Source organism: Phymastichus coffea, unplaced genomic scaffold (assembly GCF_024137745.1).
Source record: "Phymastichus coffea isolate CEN01 unplaced genomic scaffold, Cenicafe_Pcof_1.1 PCOF00026, whole genome shotgun sequence".
NCBI classification, from domain to species: Eukaryota; Metazoa; Arthropoda; class Insecta; order Hymenoptera; family Eulophidae; genus Phymastichus; species Phymastichus coffea.
The window spans coordinates 926,388-952,756 of record NW_026706837.1 but is presented as its reverse complement, the minus strand read 5'-3'; the positions used below and the strand labels follow the sequence as shown (position 1 = coordinate 952,756).

The following is a 26,369-nucleotide window of genomic DNA, read 5'->3' as shown; positions in this document are numbered from 1 at the left end:
TTTGACCAAAAAGGGTCTAGCAGGATAAGATAGTCAAAACTGCCCCGAAGTGATTCAGGAAACTAACTATACTCCCATGTTCAGCATGGAAAAAGACTACGATTTCCAGATTTTCAGACCCCTAAACCCATACGGGGCCCTATAAGGCCCAGTTTTGTCATTTTTGGTTTTTCGACGATATCTCAATCAGTTTTTGAGCTAGAAAAAACTTTTTTTTTTCAAATTGTAGGGTATTTTAAGCCCGATCAAATGGTGCTAGATTGAAAAAATTTTGGCGCGAAATTCAAATATTTAGAGACGTTCGAAAATTTTGAAATTCGATATTTCCGGAATGGGGACCGACTCAACGCCAAAAAAACAATATGTTGTTTCTAAACATCTCAAAAATATGTGTGATTTTTCTTAGATTTTTGAAAGTGGTGGAACGACCCCAAAAAAAATAAAAACCAACAAAAAATTTAGTTTTTTGATCCTACAGCCTTGTAGATTAGATCTATGTTAAAACAAATAGCACCATTGAATTCTACGTAAAAAAATACATCGAAAACAGATATCATACATATATTATCAGTGCCATTATACACTGAGAATTCATAGTTCAACATAACATACCTCCGCGTACCAGTATGAGCTAATGATGATGTGGAAGGTCGGGAGTTTAAGGTAGTTAATGCTATGCTGTCCTCATGGAGAGTCAGGGCCGGGGGGTCCCCCCGCACTTCCCCGCATAACCTACAAACTCGAGTTTTCGTTCGCATTTTAATTCGATAATTATTATTTCCAATGGTGACCGCAACTCTGACTTCGCATACAGCTTTCTTTAATATTTATCCTTCCTTAGTATAGTTTTTTGAAAAGTTCTCTTAACTAGTTTTGCACTCTATAATACCGTTTTGTTTATGATGCTCTCCATAAGAGCCCGTGTATAAGCGACGAAATTGTGCATTTTTGCGTATTATACATGTTTTCGATGCATTTTTTCACATAGAATACAAAAGTGCTATTGGTTTTAGCCTAGAATACATATAGAAGGCTCCGAAAGCAAAAATACTGCGTTTCTCAGTGTTTTTGTATTTATTCACACGCTGGCCTACCCGGCAGGCAGGGTAGGTATTTATTTGACTATTACATATACTTACTCAAGTTAATAGAGCACAAACAATCCTATCAATTAACGGGCTTTTCGCGCTTAAACAACTTAATAAATAATTTAATAAACGGTAAAAATGAAATAAACAATGAGACAAGTAGATTAAGCGGCGGGACGGAGGTAAGACTTAATAAATAAATTAATTTTAATATTGAGTACATACCGAAAATAATGGAAAAATCCTTAAAAATGACGAAAAAATGTTCTAATCTAAAAGACGAGCAAAGCCGACAGCTCCCAAAGACAGTCACGTAAGAAACAGATAGAGTTACGATCGCCTCGGTGTTCCTATCGCAGGTAATGATTAAATAAATAAATAAATAAATGAAAAATCCTAAACAAATAAAAATGTAGTGTGCCATTTTCAGTACTTTTAATTATTTAAATATAAAAGCGCGCGAGAAATTAAATGACGGAAAAAACTGGAATGTATTAACGAAAATAAATAGATTAAATAAACAATAAGTCAACTAATAAAACAAATAATAAATGTCGTGTAGCGAACAGAGTGTGGAATTTGTTAATTAATAGAGTCCGGACGAGAATAAAAATCACAAAAAGAAAAAGTTGTATTTATTTATTTAAAAACGGTCTTTTCGCACTGATCGAATTCAATAAATAATTTAATAATTGGTAGAATCGAAATAAACAATGAGGTAAAAAAATTAGGCCGCAAAACGGTGCGTAGGACTTAATAAATAAATTAGTTGTAACAAACAGTGTCTACCAAAAATAATGGAAAAATCCTTAAAAATGATGAATAATGTTCTAATCTAAAAGACGAGCAAAGCCGACAGAAGTCTGCTTTCTGGCTATATCAATTTATTTGCTATTGAGTTTTATACTCAAATAATTTCAACTATTTTTATTTAACCGTTAAGTTACCGTTTAAGTTACCGTTAACGTTAATAACGACGTTATAATTTTTTTCCGAAAGTAACGTCATTAATTTTTTTTCGAAAATAATGCCGTTAAAGTAACCTCGTTATTTGTTAATATGCGTTATTTAAAAAAAAATTTTGTTTCCTATAAGACATTAACATACTATATAGAAATAATTTCAAAGTTGCTCATTAGTGCTAATGCTGCCCTGATTAAAAAAAAATTATAACATTTTTAGGAAATAATGGCGTTATTTATCGCCGTTATTCAACGTCGTTACCAAATAACGTCGTTGACATTTTTTTTCGAAAGTAACAAAGTTGAACTACAACCGTTAAATTAAAAAAAATACGCCGTTACTTTAACATTGTTACTTTCCAAGGAAACACTTTATAAGCGATGTTATTTGCGAAAAAATTGTAACGATTTATTTGGTAACTATGTTAAATAAGGTCATTATTGACCAACACGGTTATATGATTTTCTTTAAATAATGTAAATAAAATCCAATGTTTGTGTATATTGGTGTATTAAAGCAATTACTAAACATGTTCTATCAAATAAATAAATAAAAGAATGAATGTGCGTGTAGATTAAATTCCGTAAAAAAACGTTTGTCTGTCTACCACCTGACGGCAATCACTTCTTTACAAATACAATTACTAGAGGGTCGCATTTTTTTCATTTCAGATTCCATTCACAATGGCTGATACGACAGTCGGAGATAGTTGCGCAGGATGTGGTCTGGCAAAGAAGAAAATGTCTGGCTACAAACAGACTGTGAGCAATGAAGAAGAAGCGACAACCCTTTCAGATGTTTTTGCAAGAACGGTGGTGGTTAATGATATTCTATGCATAAAATGTGCTGGGGCTGCTCGTTTCGCAAGGTCAAAACAAAGAAAACTTGAACATGTTCCTCAAACTGAAAGTCAAGAATCCAGTTCATCTTCAGAAGTCGCTTCTCAACCTTCTCATAGTGATCCGCCATTCCAACTATCGAAAAAGTTATTAGTTGATAATAAAAAAGAAGAAGAGACCATTGAGTTGCCATATAGAAGAATCACTTCTACGCATAATTCTTGTTGTTTGTGTGGAAAAAAATCTGGGTTCATTTCTGTACCTTTCGAAGCGCGTCACCAAGTTTTTGTTGAAAAACAAATCTTCATTCCAAAAGGGAATAGATGTTGCACAATTCATCTGATAAACAAAAAATTCTATGCAGATGAAATAAATAATTTGACAGTCGTTTCTCATTCATCTTTGGTTACAGTCGATGACATAACTAAATTATTCCAAGCTTTCACTGTAACTTCAGATAGAGAACTACATCACAGAGTCGGCGACTTTGCTATATCTGAAAAAAGAATTCAAACTTTTACTGGACTTAACTGGGAACAGTTAATTCGATTGCGAGAAATGATGACTTCTTTAAGGAATACGGATAATCGCACCGTAAACCAAGCTCTAGTGATTTTTCTATTCAGATTGCGAACTGGAAATTCAAACGAAATGATTAGCTCTGTCTTCGGTCTAGACCGACCTCAGCAAGTATCTGAATTTTCAAAATCAATTTTAAAATCATTTGAAAAAGATGTATTACCTTCGCGCTTCGGGTTGAAAGCTGTAAATAGAAATGACTTGATTGAAAACCACTCAACAATTCTCCTCCAGAAACTTCACAATATAAAAGACAGTAATCTCACATTGGTTGGTGATGGAACCTACTTGAAACATCAGAAGAGCGCCAATAACGAATACCAAAGGAGGTCCTACTCGGGACACAAGAAGCTTCCTTTATGTAAGCCCTTCACTATTTGTACTACTGATGGATATATTGTTGATGTGCTTGGGCCTTTCTCCGCCAAAGACAATGATGCCAAGATTTTGGAACAACTGCTAACTGAAAATGATGATTTGAAAAATCTTATGTGTAAAGCAGGTGACGTTTTCGTACTCGACCGTGGATTCCGTGACGTACTGCAACTATTAGAAAATATGAAATACCGAGTTCTCATGCCATCCTTAAAAAAACAAGGAGAAAAGCAATTAACAGCAGAAGCAGCGAATAATTCTCGCCGTGTTACAATGATTCGGTGGGTTGTAGAAGCTGTTCATGGTGCCGTGGCTCAAAAATATAAAATTTTCCACCAGCAACTAGATAATCGCTTTCTAGTCGAAGCCAGTCTTTATTGTAAAGTCGTTTGTTTTTTAATTAATGAATTCGGGAAACGGCTGGTGTCTAGAGCTTCTACAAATGAAGATATTCTCAATCAAGTAATTTCAAAACACGGTACGGAAAATACTTTAGCTGAAGATGTAGTGACAGGAAGATGGAGTCGCCGAACGAGTGAATTTACAAAATTGAGTTCCTCTGATGTGGATGATTTTCCAGAAATGACAGAAAATGATCTAATTACGCTATTTACTGGAACTTATCAACTGCAGCAATCGATTTCTTATTTGGCAGAAATGATAGATGACAATAATGAGATGACTGTGCAGTTTCATAAAGATGTAGAGAACATTCTCAAATTGCGTGTGAGATCGAGGCATATTGAAAAAAAGACTTACAACTGTTACATCGATTACAAACCCAATTCAATTGGATGTGGTGGAATTCAGCGATATTATTGCGAATGTGCTAATGGGATGCGAACGATCGGTTGTTGCTCTCATGTTGCTGCAGTTGTTTACTATTTGTCTCATGCTAGATATTTGTCTCGCATTCTTCGACCTGCAGAGCATCTCACCAAGATTTTTGAACGAAACGAAGTCGTTCCCGTTATAGAAGAAGACAGCGACGAAGATTCATAGAGCTATTAAGGTCAAAATCTGCCGAATCAAATTGCACTAAAGTCATGGTATTATTTTATGTAAATTGTTAAATAAGATGTATAAATAAACTGAAAAGCCAATACGTAAAGCTCAATCACATTATATATTAGCCTATGTGTTTAAGCTTGTAATAAATATCAGTGCCTTAAACTTTAAAAAGTTGTACCATTTTATTTATTTATTCCAGAAAAATTTCAAAGTAGAAGATTGGTGGTGAATAGTGCGGTATGATTTGATGTCATAACATGAAATTCATAAATATTACAAATCAAAATCAAGTCGTCAAAAGTATAAATTAAAGTGATAGTAAACTCAATTTAAAAATGTTTTAGCAGAATTTGAATACTATAAGGTCGGCTCAGATTGTAAAAATTCAAAAAGTAATAATATTATTAAATGTAGACAAATATCATGATTTGCAACTATAAATAAATCTTGAGTAGAAAACCTTTACGCATTTTCAATGCACGTTTTCGATGTATTTCTTTATGGAAAATACGATATCGTTCCTGATTTTTTTCATAAAACACAACATTCATAAAATACGCAAAATGCGAAAAACTTAATTTTTTTTTCAATTTTTGGCCTCGAGCGCTCATGAGGTAAATTTTATGATAAAAACAATAGCACCATAATATTCTACGGAAAAAAATACATTGAAAATATGTATAACATGTTTGAAAACAATCTCTTGAGGACGTTAAATCGACAAATAATAAATATTTACAGTGTAAGTGGAGCCGATCGGCAGGGCCGATTTTATCATGTACGGATTTGCATGATGACTTGAATTTTTTCTAAACATATGATACATATTTTCGATGTATTTTTTTACGTAGAATGCAATGGTGCTATTTGTTTTAACGTAGATCTAATCTACAAGGCTGTAGGATCAAAAAACTAAATTTTTTGTTGGTTTTTATTTTTTTTGGGGTCGTTCCACCACTTTCAAAAATCTAAGAAAAATCACACATATTTTTGAGATGTTTAGAAACAACATATTTTTTTTTTGGCGTTGAGTCGGTCCCCATTCCGGAAATATCGAATTTCAAAATTTTCGAACGTCTCTAAATATTTGAATTTCGCGCCAAAATTTTTTCAAACTAGCACCATTTGATCGGGCTTAAAATACCCTACAATTTGAAAAAAAAAAGTTTTTTCTAGCTCAAAAACTGATTGAGATATCGTCGAAAAACCAAAAATGACAAAACTGGGCCTTATAGGGCCCCGTATGGGTTTAGGGGTCTGAAAATCTGGAAATCGTAGTCTTTTTCCATGCTGAACATGGGAGTATAGTTAGTTTCCTGAATCACTTCGGGGCAGTTTTGACTATCTTATCCTGCTAGACCCTTTATAAATTCAAAATGCTGATGAATCCAAAAAATATTTTAAATTTGCTGCGTTCTGCTTTCGACGGTGCTGAATATAACATCGAATCTAGAATAACTGTTGAAGAACGATCTTTCGCTTCTAACCTGGCAGATCTTATAAGAACAGCATCCGATTGCTCATTATTTATTGACAGTTATGAAAGTTTGACTTACAATGAAGAAAGCGTAATAGCTGAAGCATTGGAAGTTGATGATTTGCATTTAGAAGAATCTGATGATTCAAATGAAGATGATAAACATCTGCCATTAGACGGTAGTGTAGATTTGGAGTATAAGATAAGAGCGGTCACTTACTGGCGTTCAGGTAAGAGAAAAAGAAGAAGTCTTGAATCTGTACAAAGTAAATTTGCAAATGTAAAACATCAAATGATGCTGTACAGATGGGAAAATCAAATTGAAAAAGGAGGATATCAAAGTCAGAAAAACTACTTAAAATTTCAAAGTATGTTTTAGAAAAGTTTAATAGTGCTTCTGATAAATGTTTACCGATTCACGATTCAGATTTGAAAAGGTGGGCGCTCGAAGCTAGAGAAAATGTAAAGTTATCTTCGAAATTATTTAAGGCTTTATCAAAATGGATACATAGCTTTAAAGTGAAGCATAGAATAGTCTCTAGAAAAATCAATAAATTTGTTACTACTGCACAATTGTCAAATGCTTCTGAATTATCACAGTCGGCTTCGAAATTCGTAGAAGAGATTCGCAAAGATATTCAATCGAAAGGTGTAGCCAATATTTATAATTCTGATCAATCGGGATTCAATTTGGAAGCTTATGCAGGTCGTACGTTGTCAATCAAGGGATCACTACAAGTAGAATGTCTTGCTCAATCAATAAACTGATTAACCCATAGTTACACTATACAACCAATTATTTCAGCTGATGGCAAACTCCATTCTCCCTTATTAATAGTCTTGAAAGAAACTGATGGCGAGTTTGGACCAATTGTACGAAAGAATTTATATACAGCAAATAATATTTTTGTTTACCCTTCTAATTCTGGAAAATTGACATCTCAAATTGCCGCAAAATGGTTTGAAAAAGTCTTTCTCTCTTTTGCCGGTCTGGACTCTTCACTATTGTTGGATTCTTGGACAGGGCAAACTGAAAAAGTATTTGAAAAGATAAATAAAGGAAATAAAGTCGTCCAAATTCGTACTATATCTGCTGGAACGACTGGGATGATCCAACCGTTAGATGTCTATGGCTTTAGACCGTGGAAAAATTTCGTCAAATGTTTTTCTGATATGGTAATGTTAAACAATTTTGAAATAAATTTACATTTGAGAAATACCATTTTAAAATTACAGTCATTGACACATTATCAGTTTTCAGCGCCAAGATTCATAAATATGTTTAAATACGGATGGTGGAAAAGTGGCTACGTGACAGATCAACCGAATAAATGTCAAACCCCTGTGCAATACTGCTTTCAGAATGTTGATACAAAATGTGCATTTTGTTGCCAATCTACAATTATCAAATGTGCTTGGTGTTCTGAAAACTTGTGCATACAGCATTTTTTTGCGATCAGTGAAGAAAATCCACCTCATTATTGTAACGAACTTGTAAAATAGAGGATATCTCTTGATACAGTAATGTATGTAAGAGGTGAAGTACGTGAGAGGCAAGGGGACTCACGTGAAACAAGCACCCCGATCGTGAGAGGCAAGGGGACTCACGTGAAACAAGCACCCTGATCGTGAGAGGCAAGGGGACTCACGTGAAACATGCACCCCGAAAGAGTGAGGCAAGGGGACTCACGTGAAACAAGCACCCCAAAGGGAACAGAATTTACTACATCCACGTCGTTGTTCCTGACCTTAAAATGACCTTCAGGGTTCAAGTTCCTCGCAGGTTACAGGGCTCATAAGGAAATTGGGATTAAGGGTCTGGGGTTTATAGCCTCGCAGGTTACAGGGCTCAGGGATCAAGGAAATTGGGTTTAAGTATCTGGGGTTGGATTTTACCCCTTGAAAGCCTATCCAGGGTGGGTGGGTGGGTGGTCGTGATGGGGTTAGTTTATGTGGAAGCGATAATAAGGTTTGATTGATTTACGTGAGAGTGGTATAGTCAAGACGAAAATGTTTAATTAGTTGGACGCTCTATGTTCGGTAAAGGGGATGGGATGATTTGGAAAAGGGGTAAGATTTGGGGTAAGGCGGATGTTTCGTTTGAGTGGGTTCTGTGGGTAGGTTTGGAAGAATGAGTTTGTATGATATATATATATTTTTTTTTATATTTTGTTCATGGAGGTTACCGCATTTATCATTTTCTAGGGGTGGTTTCTACCCCTTAAAAGCTAATTTCGAGAAAATGAAAAAATAGGGGTTCCATATTTTTTAGTGTTCTATGGATGTGCAAAGTTTCATTCTGATCGGTGAGTAACGGTTGGGTAGTGTTACTTGTTAGTGAAAATACTATTTCATGTTAAATATGACTTTATAGTATATTTTCAAAAATTGCCTGATTTCCAACAAAATAATGAATATATTAGAACATTATGCAAGAAATTTAGTGTCAGTCACACGTTATGTATATCGAAAACATTTGACTAATATCTACGTATTAGATCACAAAGCGTAAATAGTATGATACCTTTTCCACCAATGCAAATGTTGAGTCGCAGTAACGACATAGCATTTAGCATTTCCGAAGATAGCGGGGCATATCGTTAGTCCGATTAACAATGAATCGCGCACTGATGGAGCATAAATAGAGCGACGTTAAACAAAATTAAAAAAAAATAAATTAAACGCTAAATCGCAAACATTGTGTCGAAACTTTTAGCAATATTTTAATGAGACCGTGAGACAAAATCGCCTCTCTCCAAACTATACCATATATGAAAATTATGGAAACTAAAGATACATTGTCTACGGCACACGACGCGCAGATGCATTGTTTCACACAGTATAACCAGATTCATACAGTACATTCCATCAGTATGTTCAGTAAAACTCAATCAAAAACACGTGACGCCTTACTTCAAAATTCACGCTACTTTATATTTAGAATTACGGTTATCTTTTTCGAGTATCATAGCTTAAGCTAAACATTAGTCTAATTGAATTATACGGCGCGAGTATTAGTCAATGGCTGTCGTTTCAATAAGAAGCGCGATCTCTCTATCTTTGGAGCAATAATAAATATATTTCATCTAAAATTAGTTAGTGATCTTATACCGTCTTCACGATTATCGTCATTGCAGAGCAAATTTAGGAAACAAGAACTCCCAACTCGTAACTTACGCGATAAAATTTCTGCGCTAGGTGTAGGGTTTCGTTAGTAAAGGAATTGGGATATACAGAAATTTTACCCTCATTTTTTACGAATTTAATACTCGCGCTTTGTGACTACTAGTATGAAAACCTGCACAAGAGGAAGAAAGGACAAGAAGGATATCCTGCATAAATACAGCTTATTTGTCAACATGGATATAGCTCTCAGATTAGAATAGTTCTCTTCATAAACCACTATACAAATCAACTTGTTTAACATATCTTTGGAGAATTCTATTTAGGTTACTCTTCTATACACCTTCGTGGGGAATACTCATCCGGCTCAATCGCCAGTTAAGATTCATTAATATTAGTCGATTGTCGATTCGAAACCATCACTTGATGTGGTATTTTTAAAAGAGACAAGTCTTTGATTTGAGAGAAAGACCAAGCTTCATACATCGATCAATGAAATGACAAAACAAGTGAATCGAACCATGCATGACGGCCAGTCGTCGGGCGTCGCTCTTAATACTCAAACCCCACCGAAACTATCTTGGGCATTGAATTCGCCTCCTCCGCGATCAGGCCAAGTTATAATCGCAGAATTGCGATCCAACAACCTAACATATTACTTTCTGTTGTATTCACCAATAAATCTACCCACATGGTGTAACTTATGATCGTCACGCGTATACGCCTTTTCTCCTCGATGCAGAGAATGAAATCGATCAATGGATAGAATATGAGAAGTCATTACAATCATCGAAGATACAACCTATCTAAGTTAGATTCATGAGTGCGCCCACGGAGTCCACCGGCAATGGCCGCGTTAGAACATATCCGTTTTTATTGCATCAAAAACGTAACACCATACCAATTTTAATGGGCAGTCACGATATGTTGGGACCCTTTTGCAAAACCATTCACAACATAACCAGCACGTACGGACTCGAGCCACGAAACTCCGCAATAAGGTGTTCGATGGTTACGCTACAAGAATATCACAGTATAGATCCATAGATAAAACTGTTGAAGGATATGAACGTACATACAGCAGCCGGAATGGAGCAAACACCGCGATGGCATAATTGAAGGTAATATGTCAACGCGCAGGCGAGAGGGCAAGCGAGAGCGCTACCGACTACGGATTAAAAGTCCAAGTCTTGCAAAACAATATCTTGAATATTTATGATAATAACACCAGTTTGACCAACTGAGAACGATTAACGGGCAATCATAAGACTAATTAGATTGTGGTAGGATAATTTGTTTCGATTAGAGGGCTATCTCGAGAATCAAGTACGCTCAAAAGCTCCGATTATGTTTCGTGATGCAATTGTAGAGACAGTGGCATTTGAAAATAAGACAGGCGCACGCTGCTTCATAGACAAGATTAATACGAGTCAGGTGTTCAACTTGAACACGCTATCAAAGTGGGTTATAGAAATTTTTTAGTACTTTGCACAGCGCATACTGAATCAGGGATGACCCTCCATGCAACTTTTATATATGAATATGAGCAGCCCCATAGGTCATTAAGCTATTAGAGCAGTATACGCTTTCGAGAAATACAACTATTGAGAAATAGGCGGACACAGTGAAGCATTTTGCAAACGAAAATGTTTCGATTCAAATAGTTACAGATGTTGCGGTATTTGTGGTAACATTTACAGTGAGGGCAATTCGCTCGAGAAGGCCACGAAGGGCGACCTAGTATCAAAGAAGAAAGTTGAATTGTACGAAACTGCGATAATAGGTAATGCTCGATCCCTGACCTACACGCCGATTTCTATATCCACAGTCATGCAAGTACCATGCTTAATTATACGCGGCGCTTCACCAACCGCTAGCTAGCTTGTCGCCATTATCCTCATCTGTCAACGAGGGCCAATGTTATGAAGTTGGAAATAGTAGAAATGGATCATTTCAAGGCCGCCATGAATGTCACGGGATCGCTAGTGATAATCACCGAATCAACAATAATGGGCTATAGAACAACAATAATAGAGGTCGCAATTACAACAATGATAGAGATAATCAAAGTACCTACGTCAATAGCGGTGGAAAAAGTTATAATAATTATAACAGCACGGTTATTACAATAGTCCGTATTATAACCGTCCAAGGTACAACAATTATGGTTACCATAACAATAGGCGATATCAAGTTTATGATAATCAAAGAAAAAATTGCACCAATGATCTCGGCTATAGAAATTAAGGCTCCAGTAATGCGTAACAAAATGACCACCCCAATAATTATCCTTGCAGAATAAATGGACGGCAACCACAACAAGATCAACTTCGTAACGACAATCCAGAATAACTTAATGGCGAATATTTAATGGCGGTATCGAGCAAATAAATCAAAAACGAGAAAACGAAATGGTTTTCATGATCCAAAACAAGTAGCATTGTTATGGACAAATCTTTATTTTTATTTTTTATTTTTATTTTTTACGCGAATCAAAAAGATGGTAAGTGAAGTTTCAATTATCCAAGATGGCGAAAATTGTCAAGAAAAAATAGTAGATAAGTTACAACCAAAAAGAACGTCGGTTGAAAATTGAGGTGGAAGTCAAATAAGGTGTGTAGATCTGACTCGATAAGTATTGCAAGAAGTACAGGAACAAGAATATGAGGTTCCATACATATTTGATTCGTCTACTAAAATACATTGCGGAGGGCGATATCGACAAAATGTAGAAAACCCAAGGAACTTACCGTGTTCCTCAGTAAAAAGAGCAAAAATTTCTTTCATACTGTGTAGCAGTAAACGTTTTTGGAGCTTTTCTGATGACTGTCCTAGTTTTACAGTTTTGGTATCCCTCATACCAGGACATTCTCTACTTATTTCAAAATTGAAGAAAAAATCTATTACCATCTTGATTTGAACATCTGTTAGAGCTGATGACCTATTGCGTTGCACGGGCTGATAAAATATAGTTTCAGTTTCACGAATTTTTTTTGACTCACGAGCAGCATACATTGTACAACCTATTTTTTTCTGCATTTCAGATAGATTCCAAGTAGAAGGTGCAAATAACAAAATGTTAATTTTTTCTGAATAATTTTCAGCTTTATGGTATTTTAATTTTAAATCCTGCATAAATTTTGTTTCAAAATCACTTTGATTATCTGTAATGGCATTTTTGGAGTCTTTGAGGAATAACTTACTGAGACTTAATGTGACTGTACGAGGTGTGATCAAAAAGTAAGGTGAATTTTGAAATTTAGCGGGCTACGTCCGTTCGATCTTCGACTTTTTTATTTGGTTATGTCGGTACACTCGTCTAGAATATACGTTCCAAATTTCAGCTTTGTAGTATGTTTGGTTTGTTTGTGAGAGGCATCAAGGTTAGAAGTGTTTTGCGTGCTCCACGATTTGCTGCTGTCTAAAAACATGGATCAAAGAGTTTGCATTAAATTTTGTGTGAAAAATGGAATCAAATGTTCCAAAACACTTGAAATGCTGAAAGTGGCATACGGTGAGTCTACTTTAAGCCAAAAAAATGTTTATAAGTGGTATAAACTCTTCCAAGAAGGCCGAGAAGATACCGACGACGAACCTCGTTCTGGACGCCCCAGCACATCAACAAATGATGAGAATGTTGAAGAAGTGAAGAAAATAGTGTTGGGAAATCGTCGAATTACCATTAGAGAAATTGCTGATGATATTGGCATCTCATTTGGTTCGTGCCAATCAATTTTAACGAGTGTTTTAGACATGAGACGTGTGTCAGCGAAGTTTGTTCCGAAATTGCTCAATTTCGACCAAAAGAAACGTCGCATGAGCATCGCCCAAGAGCTACTGAATGACATCAACGATGATCCAGATTTACTCAACAGGGTTATAACAGGTGACGAAACATGGGTATACGGTTATGACGTCGAGACTAAGACTCAATCGTCCCAGTGGAGGCATTCTGGATCACCAAGACCAAAAAAAGCACGCCAAGTTCGATCAAATGTAAAGGTTTTGCTTACAGTTTTCTTTGACTGCAGGGGCGTGGTGCATCATGAGTTCTTGCCACAGGATAGAATAGTAAATAAGGAATATTACCTGCAAGTTATGCGCAATTTGCGCGAAGCAATCCGCCAGAAACGTCCGAATTTGTGGAAAAATAAAAATTGGCTTTTGCACCATGATATCGCCCCTGCTCACACATCGTTGCTTGTGCGCGAATTTTTGGCTAAAACCAACACAGTAACGATGCCACAGGCACCGTATTCCCCAGATCTGGCCCCCTGTGACTTCTTCTTGTTCCCAAAACTGAAGAGGCCCATGAAAGGACGGCGTCTTGAGGAGATAAAGACGGCATCGAAGGATGAACTAAACAAGATCACAAAAAATGATTTTTTGAAATGCTTTGAGGATTGGAAAAAGCGTTGGCACAAGTGCGTTATATCCGAGGGGGATTACTTTGAAGGAGATAAAATAAAAATTGATGAATAAATAAATATTTTTTGAGAAAAATAAAAATTCACCTTACTTTTTGATCACACCTCGTATGTAGCTTTTTCTGTATAACTTCAGAATTTTTCTTATCGGCTGTGCTTATAATATCTATGTTCAATTGTTTGCACAATTTATTCACTGTTTCAAGCACTTCATTTTGTTGCTGACACAAACTTAAACTAAAATCTTCGTCTCTAGTGTCATCAGTATCAATGAATGGATTTTGAAATGATTCCGAATCGCACGAGTCTATCTCCATCGGCTCACCTTCCTGGCCTACTGGAGAAACAGATCTATTAATTTCTGATTCAATTTTGCTCTGCTTTTCTTGCTGTATATTTCTCACATAATCTTCTATCGAACGTGGAGTCTGATTATTATTGATCAGATTTTTTCGTTTTTTCATGATCCGATAACATACTACTCGGCAACTTTCACACAAAAATTAACCACTTTGCAAAAATGAAGAAAAGGCAGCATAGATCCCATCTGACAATTTTTTGAAATTCCCTCTACGGGCTTTTTCATGTTTATCAACAATATTTTTGCAATATTTAATGCGTATGAGGATCTTTCTTACCATTTTGAAAGCACAAAACTTCACTGGAATGGCAGACACAACCTTCTACGTGAACGTTCACGAGAAAACTAAATTTGGAGGACGAACCTCAGAGACTTATATTTCAGCCAGCCTACCTCACACCTACAAATTTTCTTAATAATAAATATTGTCATTATCACCTACACTATCTATGAGGCCATAAATTAGAACTGTCATTAGTGCGGCATCAGCTAATTGCCAGGTGCTTAAGCCTGACGCCAAGCGGCGCGTCTTAGGGCCCTTAATTATTATAGATTTGTATCACTAATACAAAAGCTGAATTTATTTGATATTAGGTTAACAATAGTATCATAAAATAGAGGTAATAAAGACCAAATTGTAGTAAAAAAAAATACAAATACAACAAGAAAGCTACAATCGGTTAGTGTGCCGCTCGAGCGTCTGCGGCCGTCCGAACGGCGCGTCGGCGCCGTCACTAGTTTATTGTTTATTACGAGGCTGGAAGTGCCGATTACAAAAATGTTAAAACAGTTTTTCATAGAAAAAGGGCCAAGGAATACAATGGAAAAAGAATTTTTGAAATCCAAGACTACCGTCATCGAAAAAAATTTACTTTTTATATTCAAAAGTTAATAACATTTGAAAAAATAAAAAAAATGGTTTTCTATATTATTATCTTAAAAGTATGTAGTTTTGTACGTATTTTTAAAAAAAACATTCGTGTCGATAGCTTTTGCGGTTAGCGAGATATGAATAGAAAAAAAAAATTCGTTGAAATTTTTTAATTGTTAATAACTTTTTAAATAATTAATATATTGACCTAAAAATTTGTACGGATATTGTTCTTTATATAAACAATCATCCTACCAAGTTTCATGAAAATCGATGACATATAGGTCTGGAGGCATTCGCCGTAAGCGAGAATGGGCCAGATATAGATGCTCAAATTTTAACTATAAAATTACATAGCGTTGCTTCAAAACGTTTATGTCAATAACCGTGAAATAGGAAATATATCGGGTGTGACTTTCGGAGCAAAAGTAATTGCATTAGTTACACTATACGTTAGCCTCCGAGAAATGTATTATTTAATTCACATTGTGTCTGACGACTTTCCGACTAAAACGGAAGAACTAGCAGGATGGGACGTTTGCATGAAATATTGGGTCAAGTAAACGCCAGCGCAGGCTGTATCGATTCTTTTCGTTTACAAATACTCAAACCAACCCCTTGAGGGATCTAGTCAGTTGACTATAATATGACCTTCACGCACAGCCGGTTGGTGAGAAAAGATATCGAACGGTCACAGATTTCCGTCAGCTGAACGTTATTACTATCGGAGATGGTTATTTATTTTCCATAACGAAGGATACCATTGAAATCGTGGTCACTCGTAATTCATCTAGTTAATTGATATGAAAAGTGAATTTTATTAAGTACCTGTGGATCCGAAAGATGTTAATAAAACAGCATTTTCGGGCCCACGAGATCAGTTCCAATATAATCGAATAGGCATGTGCTGAAAAATGCGTCCAAAACATTTCAGTATCTTATGGATTTGATGTTGGCTGGCCTTCAAGGTCACGAACTCTACATTTACTTGGACCCTGTAGTAGTATTTACACAAACGCTTTACGAACACGATGAGCAATTTAGACCATTATTGAAGGATTTGGGGCAAGCGGACCTTAGTTGAGACTAAAAAATGCCAACTTCTGCAGACAAGCCATTGTACTCGGCCATATAGTCGGCAGCAGCAATACTAAACTAAATCCTAGGCAAATACAACTTCCCTAACTACCCAATATCTATGAATGCAAAGAAAGTAAAATTACTACTAGGACTAACTGGATATTATTGCAAGTTTATCAATGGATATGTAAGGATAGCTCGGCTATATTTTATTTTGACATCACAATTTCAAGAATTTGAATGGTGCAAAGAACAACAAGACATTCGATTAGCTGCAAAATATATTGTACAGCGAGCAGCAGCTGATAGCAGCCGACATGATCAAGGATTTTATTATCACGAACGCTGCCTTGGAAGCTATACTGAAGCAAGGTCGCTTGGGTTCAGATAGGATCTGTGCTTACGTATCAAGTTGTTTAAAGGGATCCAAGTTACAATAGAGAAATGTGCGCAATAGTTTATACCACTTAGCAATTTCAGAACTTTTCGTATGGATCAAAATTTATAATAGGCACAGATCACAAGCCACTCAAATACTTTCACATAACAAAAAATAATCCGATTTAATAAGCTAAAGGCTCAATTAATAATCTGGAAGTTTGATATTTTTATTGCCCGCGCAATCACAATGTCAAAGCCGACACACTCTCGTTCAGTCTAGTCATGGTCGAAGGGAAGAAAAATCCTAAACGGCCACGAGTAGCATTATATCACCTTGTCAATAAACAAGAAAGTTCAGGATTAATTCTTGGCTCATCAATCCGAGTTCATTTTCTCGCAAATTTATTAGAAAACTCGAGAACAATCCAACGTAACAAGCTCTGGAAACCCGCACAAGGGAAAATGGAAAGTGACGCTAACTTCGGAAAAGATTGAGAACGAAGGATGAAACGCAAACATAATGTAAGACGTAGGTAAATATAACAAAAACTGAGGTAGGTACAGATAAAAAAAATTCCGGGTTAAAATACCCAATAAACGAAACAACTAACGCTATGGAATTTAACGAAACTATTATAAGCCAAGCTAATAAAGGCAATCCAATAGTTCGTCAAAGCTGGAAAAGGAGCATGGTCGCGAAAGTACAGATAACCGAACACCATAATGCCGAGACCATAAATTACGAACAATACGAGAAGACATCTCATATTTGAACAAAGAGCTGTTTCGACTTCGTACAAGCAGTTGCCAACATATTTAAAACGACAGCTTCTTGAAAAACATTACGATTAACGACAAAGGAACAAATGATAAAAAACCAGTTACAAATGAAAAATTACTAATGAAAAGTACAGATCAGAATACTAACCTCGATCAGCAATCGTTAGTAGGAACATCGTCATTACAACTTGCAAACGCCATCAAACGTCAGTTACCTGTTCTTACGGGAACAGTGATACCACTACCGATTGAAAGAAGAAAGCACGATTCGTCATCAATATCGAGGGAGTGATATGAGAAGAAAAGATATCATTTCATATAGATACGAAACGAAACGAATATACCGGAAGGAACGAATAAACTGTCTATGAATAAACAATATAGAATACGAGGGTCGTTTGAAAAGTCCGTGCAAAGTCAGAGATATAGCGCTACTAGTGCGTATCAAGGTTATTTTTAGTTAGTGGCATATCTTGGAAGAGCACACACCAAGTTTCAGCCAGATCGGTCAGTTACTTTGCGTTTTACATTCGTTTCAATCAAAGAAATCGAGTGGTTGTAAAAAAACGGACGAAAAAGAATTTCGTGTATTGATTAAACATTACTCTTTCAAAGGCAAAACGCCTCAGGAGATTAAACAGAAGCTTGATAAACTTTATGGTGATTGTGCACCTTCGATTAGAACGGTTTATAAGTGGTTTCAAAATTTTTGGAGTGGCCATATGAGCACAAAAGACGCTGAACGTTCTGGACGCCCTGTTGAGGTTACCACTTCAGAAATCATTGATAAAATCCATGATATGGTGATGGCTGACAGAAGAGTGAAGGTGCGTGAGATTGCTAGTACTGTAGGCAACTCGAGCGAACAGGTACATAATATTTTGCACCAACATTTGGACATGAAAAAGCTATCTGCTAGATGGGTGCCGCGGTTGCTCACGATTGACCAAAAACGAGATTGTGTGAAGTGTTGGAAGAATGGTTTGCAACTGTTCCAGCAAAATCCGCAAGACTTTAAGCGTCGTTTCATCGCTGTAGATGAAACGTGGATACATCACTACACTCGTGAGACCAAAGAACAGTCTAAACAATGGGTTACCAAGGGGGAATCTGCTCCGAAAAAGGTGAAGACAATTCCTTCGGCCGGGAAGGTTATGGCGACTGTCTTTTGGGATTCGCAAGGAATAATCTTCATCGACTATCTGGAAAAGAGTAAAACCATTACAAGCGAATATTATTCATCGTTATTGGATCGTTTGAAAACCGAGTTGCTAGAGAAACGTCCACGATTGGCCCACAAAAAAGTCCTCTTCCACCACGACAATGCGCCAGCTCACGCCTCAGCAGTTATGGCCGCAAAACTGATGGAGATAGGGTTCCAACTCGTTTCACATCCCCCCTATTCTCCAGACTTAGCTCCGTCGGACTACTATTTGTTCCCTAATATGAAAAAATGGCTGGCGGGGAAAATATTTTATTCAAGCGAGGAGGTGGTTGCAGAAACGAATGCCTATTTTACAGATTTGGACAAATCCTATTATTTGGAAGGGATTAACAAACTAGAGCAGCGTTGGATGAAGTGTATAAGCCTAAAAGGATACTATGTTGAAAAATAAAAAAGATTTATTAAAAAAAATCAAGCAGTTTTTATTTTTGCACGGACTTTTCAAACGACTCTCGTATATGTATCACCCGAGAATAACGAAGTTATAAAATTTATACTCGAAGAAATAAAAGAAGCAAGACTTATAAGATTGCCAACGGGTCATGGTAGGAGCGTCAATCTATCGAAGCAACAAACTACGTAAGACGCAGTAAATGACATTCACACGAAACTACGCTTCTCTGACGCCATTAAAAGAATTATACATTACGTAGAAGACTCAGAAAAATAATAAAACGAACGAAGAAGTCTAATACTTCAAGAACGAATTTCTAGCGGTCCGTAATGTACAGAAAAGTTTTTACATACATAAAATTTTACGTACGATAAAAATTTGTTGGCTCACGCTGTTTCCTGAGGAAGAAAACATTTATAAAAATGATTATGATACTATCATCCCCTTTACCAGCAATCTGTCATACATAATTATATAGCGTATAAGTAAAAATTCATATCGTCGAAGCATACGGCAAAAGAATAGAATTGAAGGAATTTTGAAATAATTAAGTGAAAGTTATAAATCATTAATAATGAAATGCCTGGACGAAACCAGCTTCCAATAACAGAGTTTCTACAGCCGACATCGCAGCAAACTATCAGTAAAAATACAAGAGGGTTGTCACGAGCACGCAATTGAACAACTAAAGTCTATATTAGCGCTTTCAGAATTTTTGCTATAATCGCTGATGTGGAGACACTTTCACCCAAGAAGAAAAGAAATCATATTATCGACACTCCAAACGTTTCATCGCCGCATAGCCATAGTAGTGATATTATGGATTTAGAAGTAACCAACGAATATGTTGATGATCAGTTACGCGAGTTATCAAAATAACATGATTACGTTAACTAATGAACTTACAAAATTATCCGGCACCATTCTTTAGCCACCCAGCGATCCTTTATAAATACCATATGCGCTTATCAGTTCTGAGATTCATTGTTTCGTGCCATATACGGAACATAATTAATGTGCTCAACGCCGACTAATATTTCAAAGAAATGACACCATCCCTCATAACGCTAATTACCTATTCAACTTCCTTATAATAATCATAAAACTCAAGATGACGCCAACTAGTTGTGGACAGCGTAACTAGCAAATTTGGCAATAAAGAACTGTCGCGACTGTCGAATACTAACCTCCGATACTGAATATGGTGAAATTGGTTGCTTACTCATTTTTTCACAAATACTATGTAAAGCATATATTCACTTCAACTCCGAATCCCGAACGGAATACTACTACTATCGTGAAAATTAGAGCAATCACTATATTCACGTATATCTCAAATATGTACACTATACACTTCATCTGCCAATTATTACCCGAATCCCACAAACCTAGACAATTTTAGAATCAGATCTGAGGAAACAAAAATTCCGACAGACTATTCGGAAGCGAACAAAGAGCAAAGAAGCAATACCGAAAAGAAGACTTTAAGACACAAAACCTAAAATCAGCAATAAAATAATAGTGTTTTATTGCTGATTTTAGGTATATCAATACGAACGCGTTTGCTCTACAAAGCAATGGCAAGCAATCTTGTAAACAACGTGGATCTGCCTGATGATAAACCGCCTTAGGTGATTTAAAACAAAAGTGAAATAATGCTGTTTGTGACAATTAGAAGCTTACGCGTATCACCCTTCTGCTCATCCTTCCGGAAAGCCATAATATTAAATATTCGGGTTCGTCGTGAGGAACCATCTTGATGATATTCGAGATTATTTGCGACCTAGCTATGCTTTCGTTGCACCGGATTAGAAATGTTTGATCGAACAATTCAATAGGATTTTCGCTGAAAAGGAGATAATTGTAGCGTATTTTAAAAATAATTTACCGGTTCCGTCTGTTGAAGATCGTTATCGTCTAATTGAGGAATAATAGTAGTTTATAGTAGGAGACCATAAGAGTTCTATTAAAACGTATTTATAAATAGCAACAGAATTTTACTAACGAAATAAGCAAGCCAACGTGCGCCAATTTGTGTGTGCATGTAAAATATGTCAGACCATTAAATTAACGTATCGAAAAACAAAATATATTCTAGTTTTACAAGATGTTTTGACGAAATAATGCATATTAATCTCTGTATAAGAAGCAACCGCGTAGGAAGTATCCCGCACAATAATTGAAAAATTACTTTACTACTCTGAAAGTCAATGTCCAGTAATTTCCTTTTTAGGTCGATTTTACTGCAATATTTCGGATAAATAAATACTGTAGTATCATTATGTACCTACAAAATCAAGATGGAGTAGAACGCTTAAATGCTACAATAAAGGAATATATAATAAAGATATACGTGCAAAACAATCCACAATGGGATGAATTGGTGCACTTGGCACAACAAGCCTATAACGTGGCAGAACATGAATTTGCGGGATTTTCACTATACGAAATACTAGTTGGTCAGCGTAAACACACATAATTAAGCTTCTTTCTCAAGAAGGACCTGCTAACGTATGATAAGTATCTAGTCGACGCTGCCACCACACTAGACAACTCCAAACAATTACGGCTCTCAAACTCATACAGTGGAAATTCCATTTTAAACGATATTATGACAGACGATTGAACACATAGTACTTCTGCATAGAAGAACAAGTTTACTTCTTTAAACATCCCAAAAGAAAGAAATTCGATTCAAAGAACGTACGTCCCTGCAAAATTTTCGGAGTCGATCATCAATGATAACGTCTAAATACAAAAAGAAACCAAAGCAAAACTAGTCCGTATGGATCGAATGAAGACAATAATAATTGATGAGATATTAATAAGACCTATAGAAATTGAAGACGTATCTGAAACGCTTGTTAAGGAAAGTAGCTCGGATAACAGTGCGGATGTTGTATAATAGCAGTGAAGTTATACTTCATCATCTTGACTACAAACATAGCCAATATATTAGAACTAGCACTCGCCAACAGTATTCCAATTTAATTGACCGTTATACGATCAGGGATGTTATAGTCGATTGACTCCTTGGATACCATCAAGAGAGTCAAGGACACGTGAAACTATCAAGAAACCATATATTCGAAAGCAGAAATCAATTATAACAGTTATTATATCTTCAAGTTCATTTTTATTATATAACCTTATATTATAAAAATGTGTAGAACATCCATTCGAATGATAGATAAGAGATGTTATGTAAGAGAGAGATCGAAACAAAAGAATTGTTAACGGTAATGATAAATGACATCTTGATAACTTTTCATGTCTTTTCTAAATTAAATATACAAGTATATATACACTCAATACCATACACTCATTATACAAATGAAAGAAAAAAAACAAAATGCTCAAAAGTAAAACAATCTTTTACGGCTACGTTATTGACCATTTTCGAAGATTCATATCGCTTACATATCTTGTAGAACGTTCTTATTAAAAGTTTTAGTCGATAATGAATATATAAAGACCGTTTATTGAAATAAGAAAAATAAAAATGACATACCCATTTTCAAAATTCTGTAAACTAACATACTGTAACGACAATAGTCGTGCCAAGAGCTGTGAGGTTTTATTTCGGTGATAATCTGGTTTTTCTAAAATGGCATTTGTAATTTCTCTTACAAATGTGGCATGCGATAAAATCGGAAATTTTTTCCTAAATTCTTGGATTGCAGCCTGCAACAGATAAGTAAAATTTTAATAATAATAATTTTAAAACGATAAACCAATAGTTTATTTTCATACCTCAACATCTTCTTCTCCTGCAATATATTCCTCAATGAAACTACTAATTGCTACATTCATCTCTTGATCTGATAATTTCGATGTATTTTCTATAGTGGATTGAGAATTTGATTGAGAAGACGTCATAATTGAAATACTTTGACTCCTAGAGTTCTCAATCGAAGGCTTTTCTCTACTATGGGTGACGGTATTATTTATAGTAACATAGCTGCCATTTCGAGAATTCCTTCCTTCTGGAGATCAAATCAAATTAGGATAATAAAATATAATTTTTAACGATACAAGTTATTAAAAATCAAGTAAAAACTTTGTATTTAACGAAAAATATAAAAATAAGTACAAAATATTTACCATAAGTAGTCTTGTAGTCAACACGACCATAATCTCGAGGACCAGTTGATCTGGAGCTAAAATGAAAACATATAATAATTTTTCTTGAAACAATAGTTAATCTGTACATTAAATAATAAAACTTAAGAAGAGTGGATTTACCCAGATAGATGAATTGTAGCTGCTCTTTTATCAGACTCAGAAGAACTGTTTGCAAGATAAGAAAACTTGTTAGGAGTTGTTATTTTAGGACTAGCCCTTGGCCAAACATAATTTGATCTACTGCCTAACTGCATATCATCCATTGAAGGCTAAAAGAGAAATGAAGAACTAGTATAAAAAGTTCAAAACACACAATTAGTAAGGACGAAAAAAATTACTGGTTTATTTTTCAGTTTAGACGTTTCTACTGAATATACTTGACGTGTCCTTCCTACAGCCTGACTCCAACCGCCTTCTTCCAAAGAGACAGCACCGCCACCTATAAAAATATTAAATGTCAAGATTAATTTTTACAAAATAGTTTCCTGTTTATATGAAAAATGTCAATAGCATATCATTCCGAAAAAATATTTTATAGAAATGTTATGACTACTATTTTTCCAATTATGAGGGATTTTGCTTTTAACTACTTTGGAATTTTACTATATGATTTTAAAGGAGAACGGTCGAAATGATGGACTATTTTTAGTAGGAAAAATTCAGATAAAAGTTTTTTAGCCTGTACCAACAATAATAAGTTGATTTGACCTCGAAGCGACCTGTATCATATCGAGCATAAGATTATTTGAAGATTAAATGAAAAAAGTTGATAAAGAAAACCGCAAAAATAGATAAAAAGGTTTTTAGGATCGCTGAATCTGAATTGAACATCCGTTATCCTGTATCACATCAGATTCAAGGTCACTTGAAGATAAAATGGTAATAATTTGATAAAGAGATCTACATAAATCAATATTATGGTTTTTAGGACCGCTCACTCCCAATCAGAAAATCTTCATTCCCTTTAAGATAATCCAGTGTCAACAATTGTCAACATCATCAGCTAAAAATTATATTTGACCTTCAAAAGTCTTTGAATATAATGTGATATAGGCTAACCGATCTAGGATTCGGGTTCAACAACCATAAAAAACTTTATATTTATTTTTCTGGATTTCATTACCTATTCTTTGCCATTTAAACTAGAAATGATCTTAAACCTGATATGTTATAGGTTAATGGACTTTGGAATTTGATTCAACGACTTCAAAAATCTATGTATCTATTTTTCTAGGTTTCTTTGTTATCTTTTTTCATTTGACTTCCAAATGATCTTGAACCCTATGTGACACTTGTTAACAAACCCCGGATCTGGAAACAACGATCTCAAAAACCTTAGGACGCTCTGGTGTAGTATAGCTATATTAGATTTTTTGTACTGATATACTCTGAATACGAAAGAACAATCAATCCGCTCCATTACCCAAAGTTAAAGGAGGTAAAAAGATAAAAAAATGATAAATAAACGTAGATGTAAATAATAAGGAGTTGACAAAGTGTTTTACGAAGTATCCTATCAAGCAAATACAAGTTTGAATGTGCCGAATCTCTTCAAAAAAGCTGTTAGCAAGTGATCACATTTTCAGAAGTGTAAGAGTTGCAGGTGTAATGAGTAATATATTTACAATTTAAATATTTATACATGAGATTTTGTTCGGAAATAACGAGATTTGAGATGCGGTAAAGGTGAGCCGCAGAGCGGAACAACAGAGACGATGACAAGAAAGAGATAACGAGTCTTGGTCTTAGAGCAGTGAGGAAAGAGAGAGAGAAAGAGAGAAAGAGAGAGAGAGATAGATAGATAGATAGATAAGCTTTATTAAGCCGTGGGGTATAACCCCGTAGGCTATGAGCAGAATACAAAGCAGATACATTAAGTTAGAGCGCAGTAATAAGCGATAAAGTTATACAAATAAATATTAATTTAAAATGAACATAGGTTAAGCATTATAATTAAAGAGTATGAGTGTGAGATTATGACGCATACATAGCAATAAAATGATACAATATTCGCATGAGATGGAAAGAATAGAGATAAATTGATTGAGAATAGGTTAGGTGACAAGATAGATGAGATCACAGAGCGAGGCGTACAAGATGGAATGGGATGAGCTGAACTGACTAGTTGTGAACAGGCAAACATAACACAGTACGTTATGCTGAAGAGGCCAGAATAAGCACTAAATAAAATCACCGGCCAAAGAGGGTAATGGAGCCAGCGAACAAGTTAACAAGCATGGCGGTCAAGCAAATTCAAAACTAAGGATTAACTCGTAAAGCCTGGAGAGATGAAGAAGTAACAGTGAAGGTAGATTGTAGATCGGGGTGGAAGTGCGGGTGTGTGTTACAACGAGGAATTGAATGGGAGAAAATTGCAGACCAGGTAGCGACCAGGTGATAGGGGGTACTCTGATGAGGAAGTGAAGGCGGAGACGTTGAAGGGAAGAGGGATAGAAGGAAGTTTCAGGAGCAAGGGAAGATTTGGGAGGTGTTCGGCGTCCACCCTATGGCGAAAAAGGAGCTGTTCGATCACCATAAAGTAGCCATAGAGCCAGCGCCTGAGCTCTACATAGCGAGAAATGTCAAACTCAGTGATGGCCAGCTGGTTGAGGAGATACATGCCATAGGCCGCCGCCGAGAACCTCCAAGCCTCAGTTCTTGGAGCGGGATAGGAGAAGGCCATCGGGGGATTGCGGGAGGAATGCTTAAGATTAGGAGGATTTGGGGTTTTGATATATGTCGTAAGGTAGCACGGGTATTGACAGCATACGGTTTTGTATGTACGAAGGATGAGAGAGATGTTGCGCTGACTCTCAAGAGATAGCCAGCCTAGACGTAATCTATGGAAGGAGACATGGGAGTCAATGCTGGGTGTGGGGATAAAAGGTATAAAGCCTGTGATGAATCGAACACAAGCATTGAAAGCTGTTTGAAGGGCCAGGGTTCTGGACTTATCAATTTGCATGAAGGCTATGGAGGCATAAGAAAAGTGGGGAAAGATCAATGTTTGTACCAGGTATTTCCTTGTCTCAATGGTGAGTGACTTTCTATAAAATTTAAGGGAATTTAGACCACGGTGAACTCTCTTAACAATGTCGGAGATGTGGAGTTTCCATTGAAGAGTCGAGGTGATAGTAAGTCCAAGGCTTTTGACAGATGATGAGAATGGTATCTCAACACCATCAACCTTGAGCCTGGACAATAAGTTTAGGTCAATAGCGAGGACGTGAAGTTCGCTACCAACGATCATGACCTTTGTTTTGGCGACGT

The 26,369-nt window shown here is 35.9% G+C and overlaps 1 protein-coding gene across 3 annotated transcripts in view; it reads right to left on the bottom strand.

Moving 5' to 3' along the window:
- Positions 1-26,369, bottom strand: part of LOC131675580 (eukaryotic translation initiation factor 4 gamma 3-like) — a 795,898-nt gene that overhangs the window by 237,950 nt on the left and 531,579 nt on the right. For all 3 annotated transcript variants that reach the window (XM_058954612.1, XM_058954614.1, XM_058954613.1), the window contains 5 exons: positions 23,438-23,538; positions 23,220-23,368; positions 23,079-23,134; positions 22,728-22,960; positions 22,486-22,658 (listed from right to left, as the gene is read on the bottom strand). In XM_058954612.1, coding sequence (XP_058810595.1) covers positions 22,486-22,658; positions 22,728-22,960; positions 23,079-23,134; positions 23,220-23,368; positions 23,438-23,538 — 712 coding nt within the window. The remainder of the gene's footprint in view (positions 1-22,485; positions 22,659-22,727; positions 22,961-23,078; positions 23,135-23,219; positions 23,369-23,437; positions 23,539-26,369) is intronic.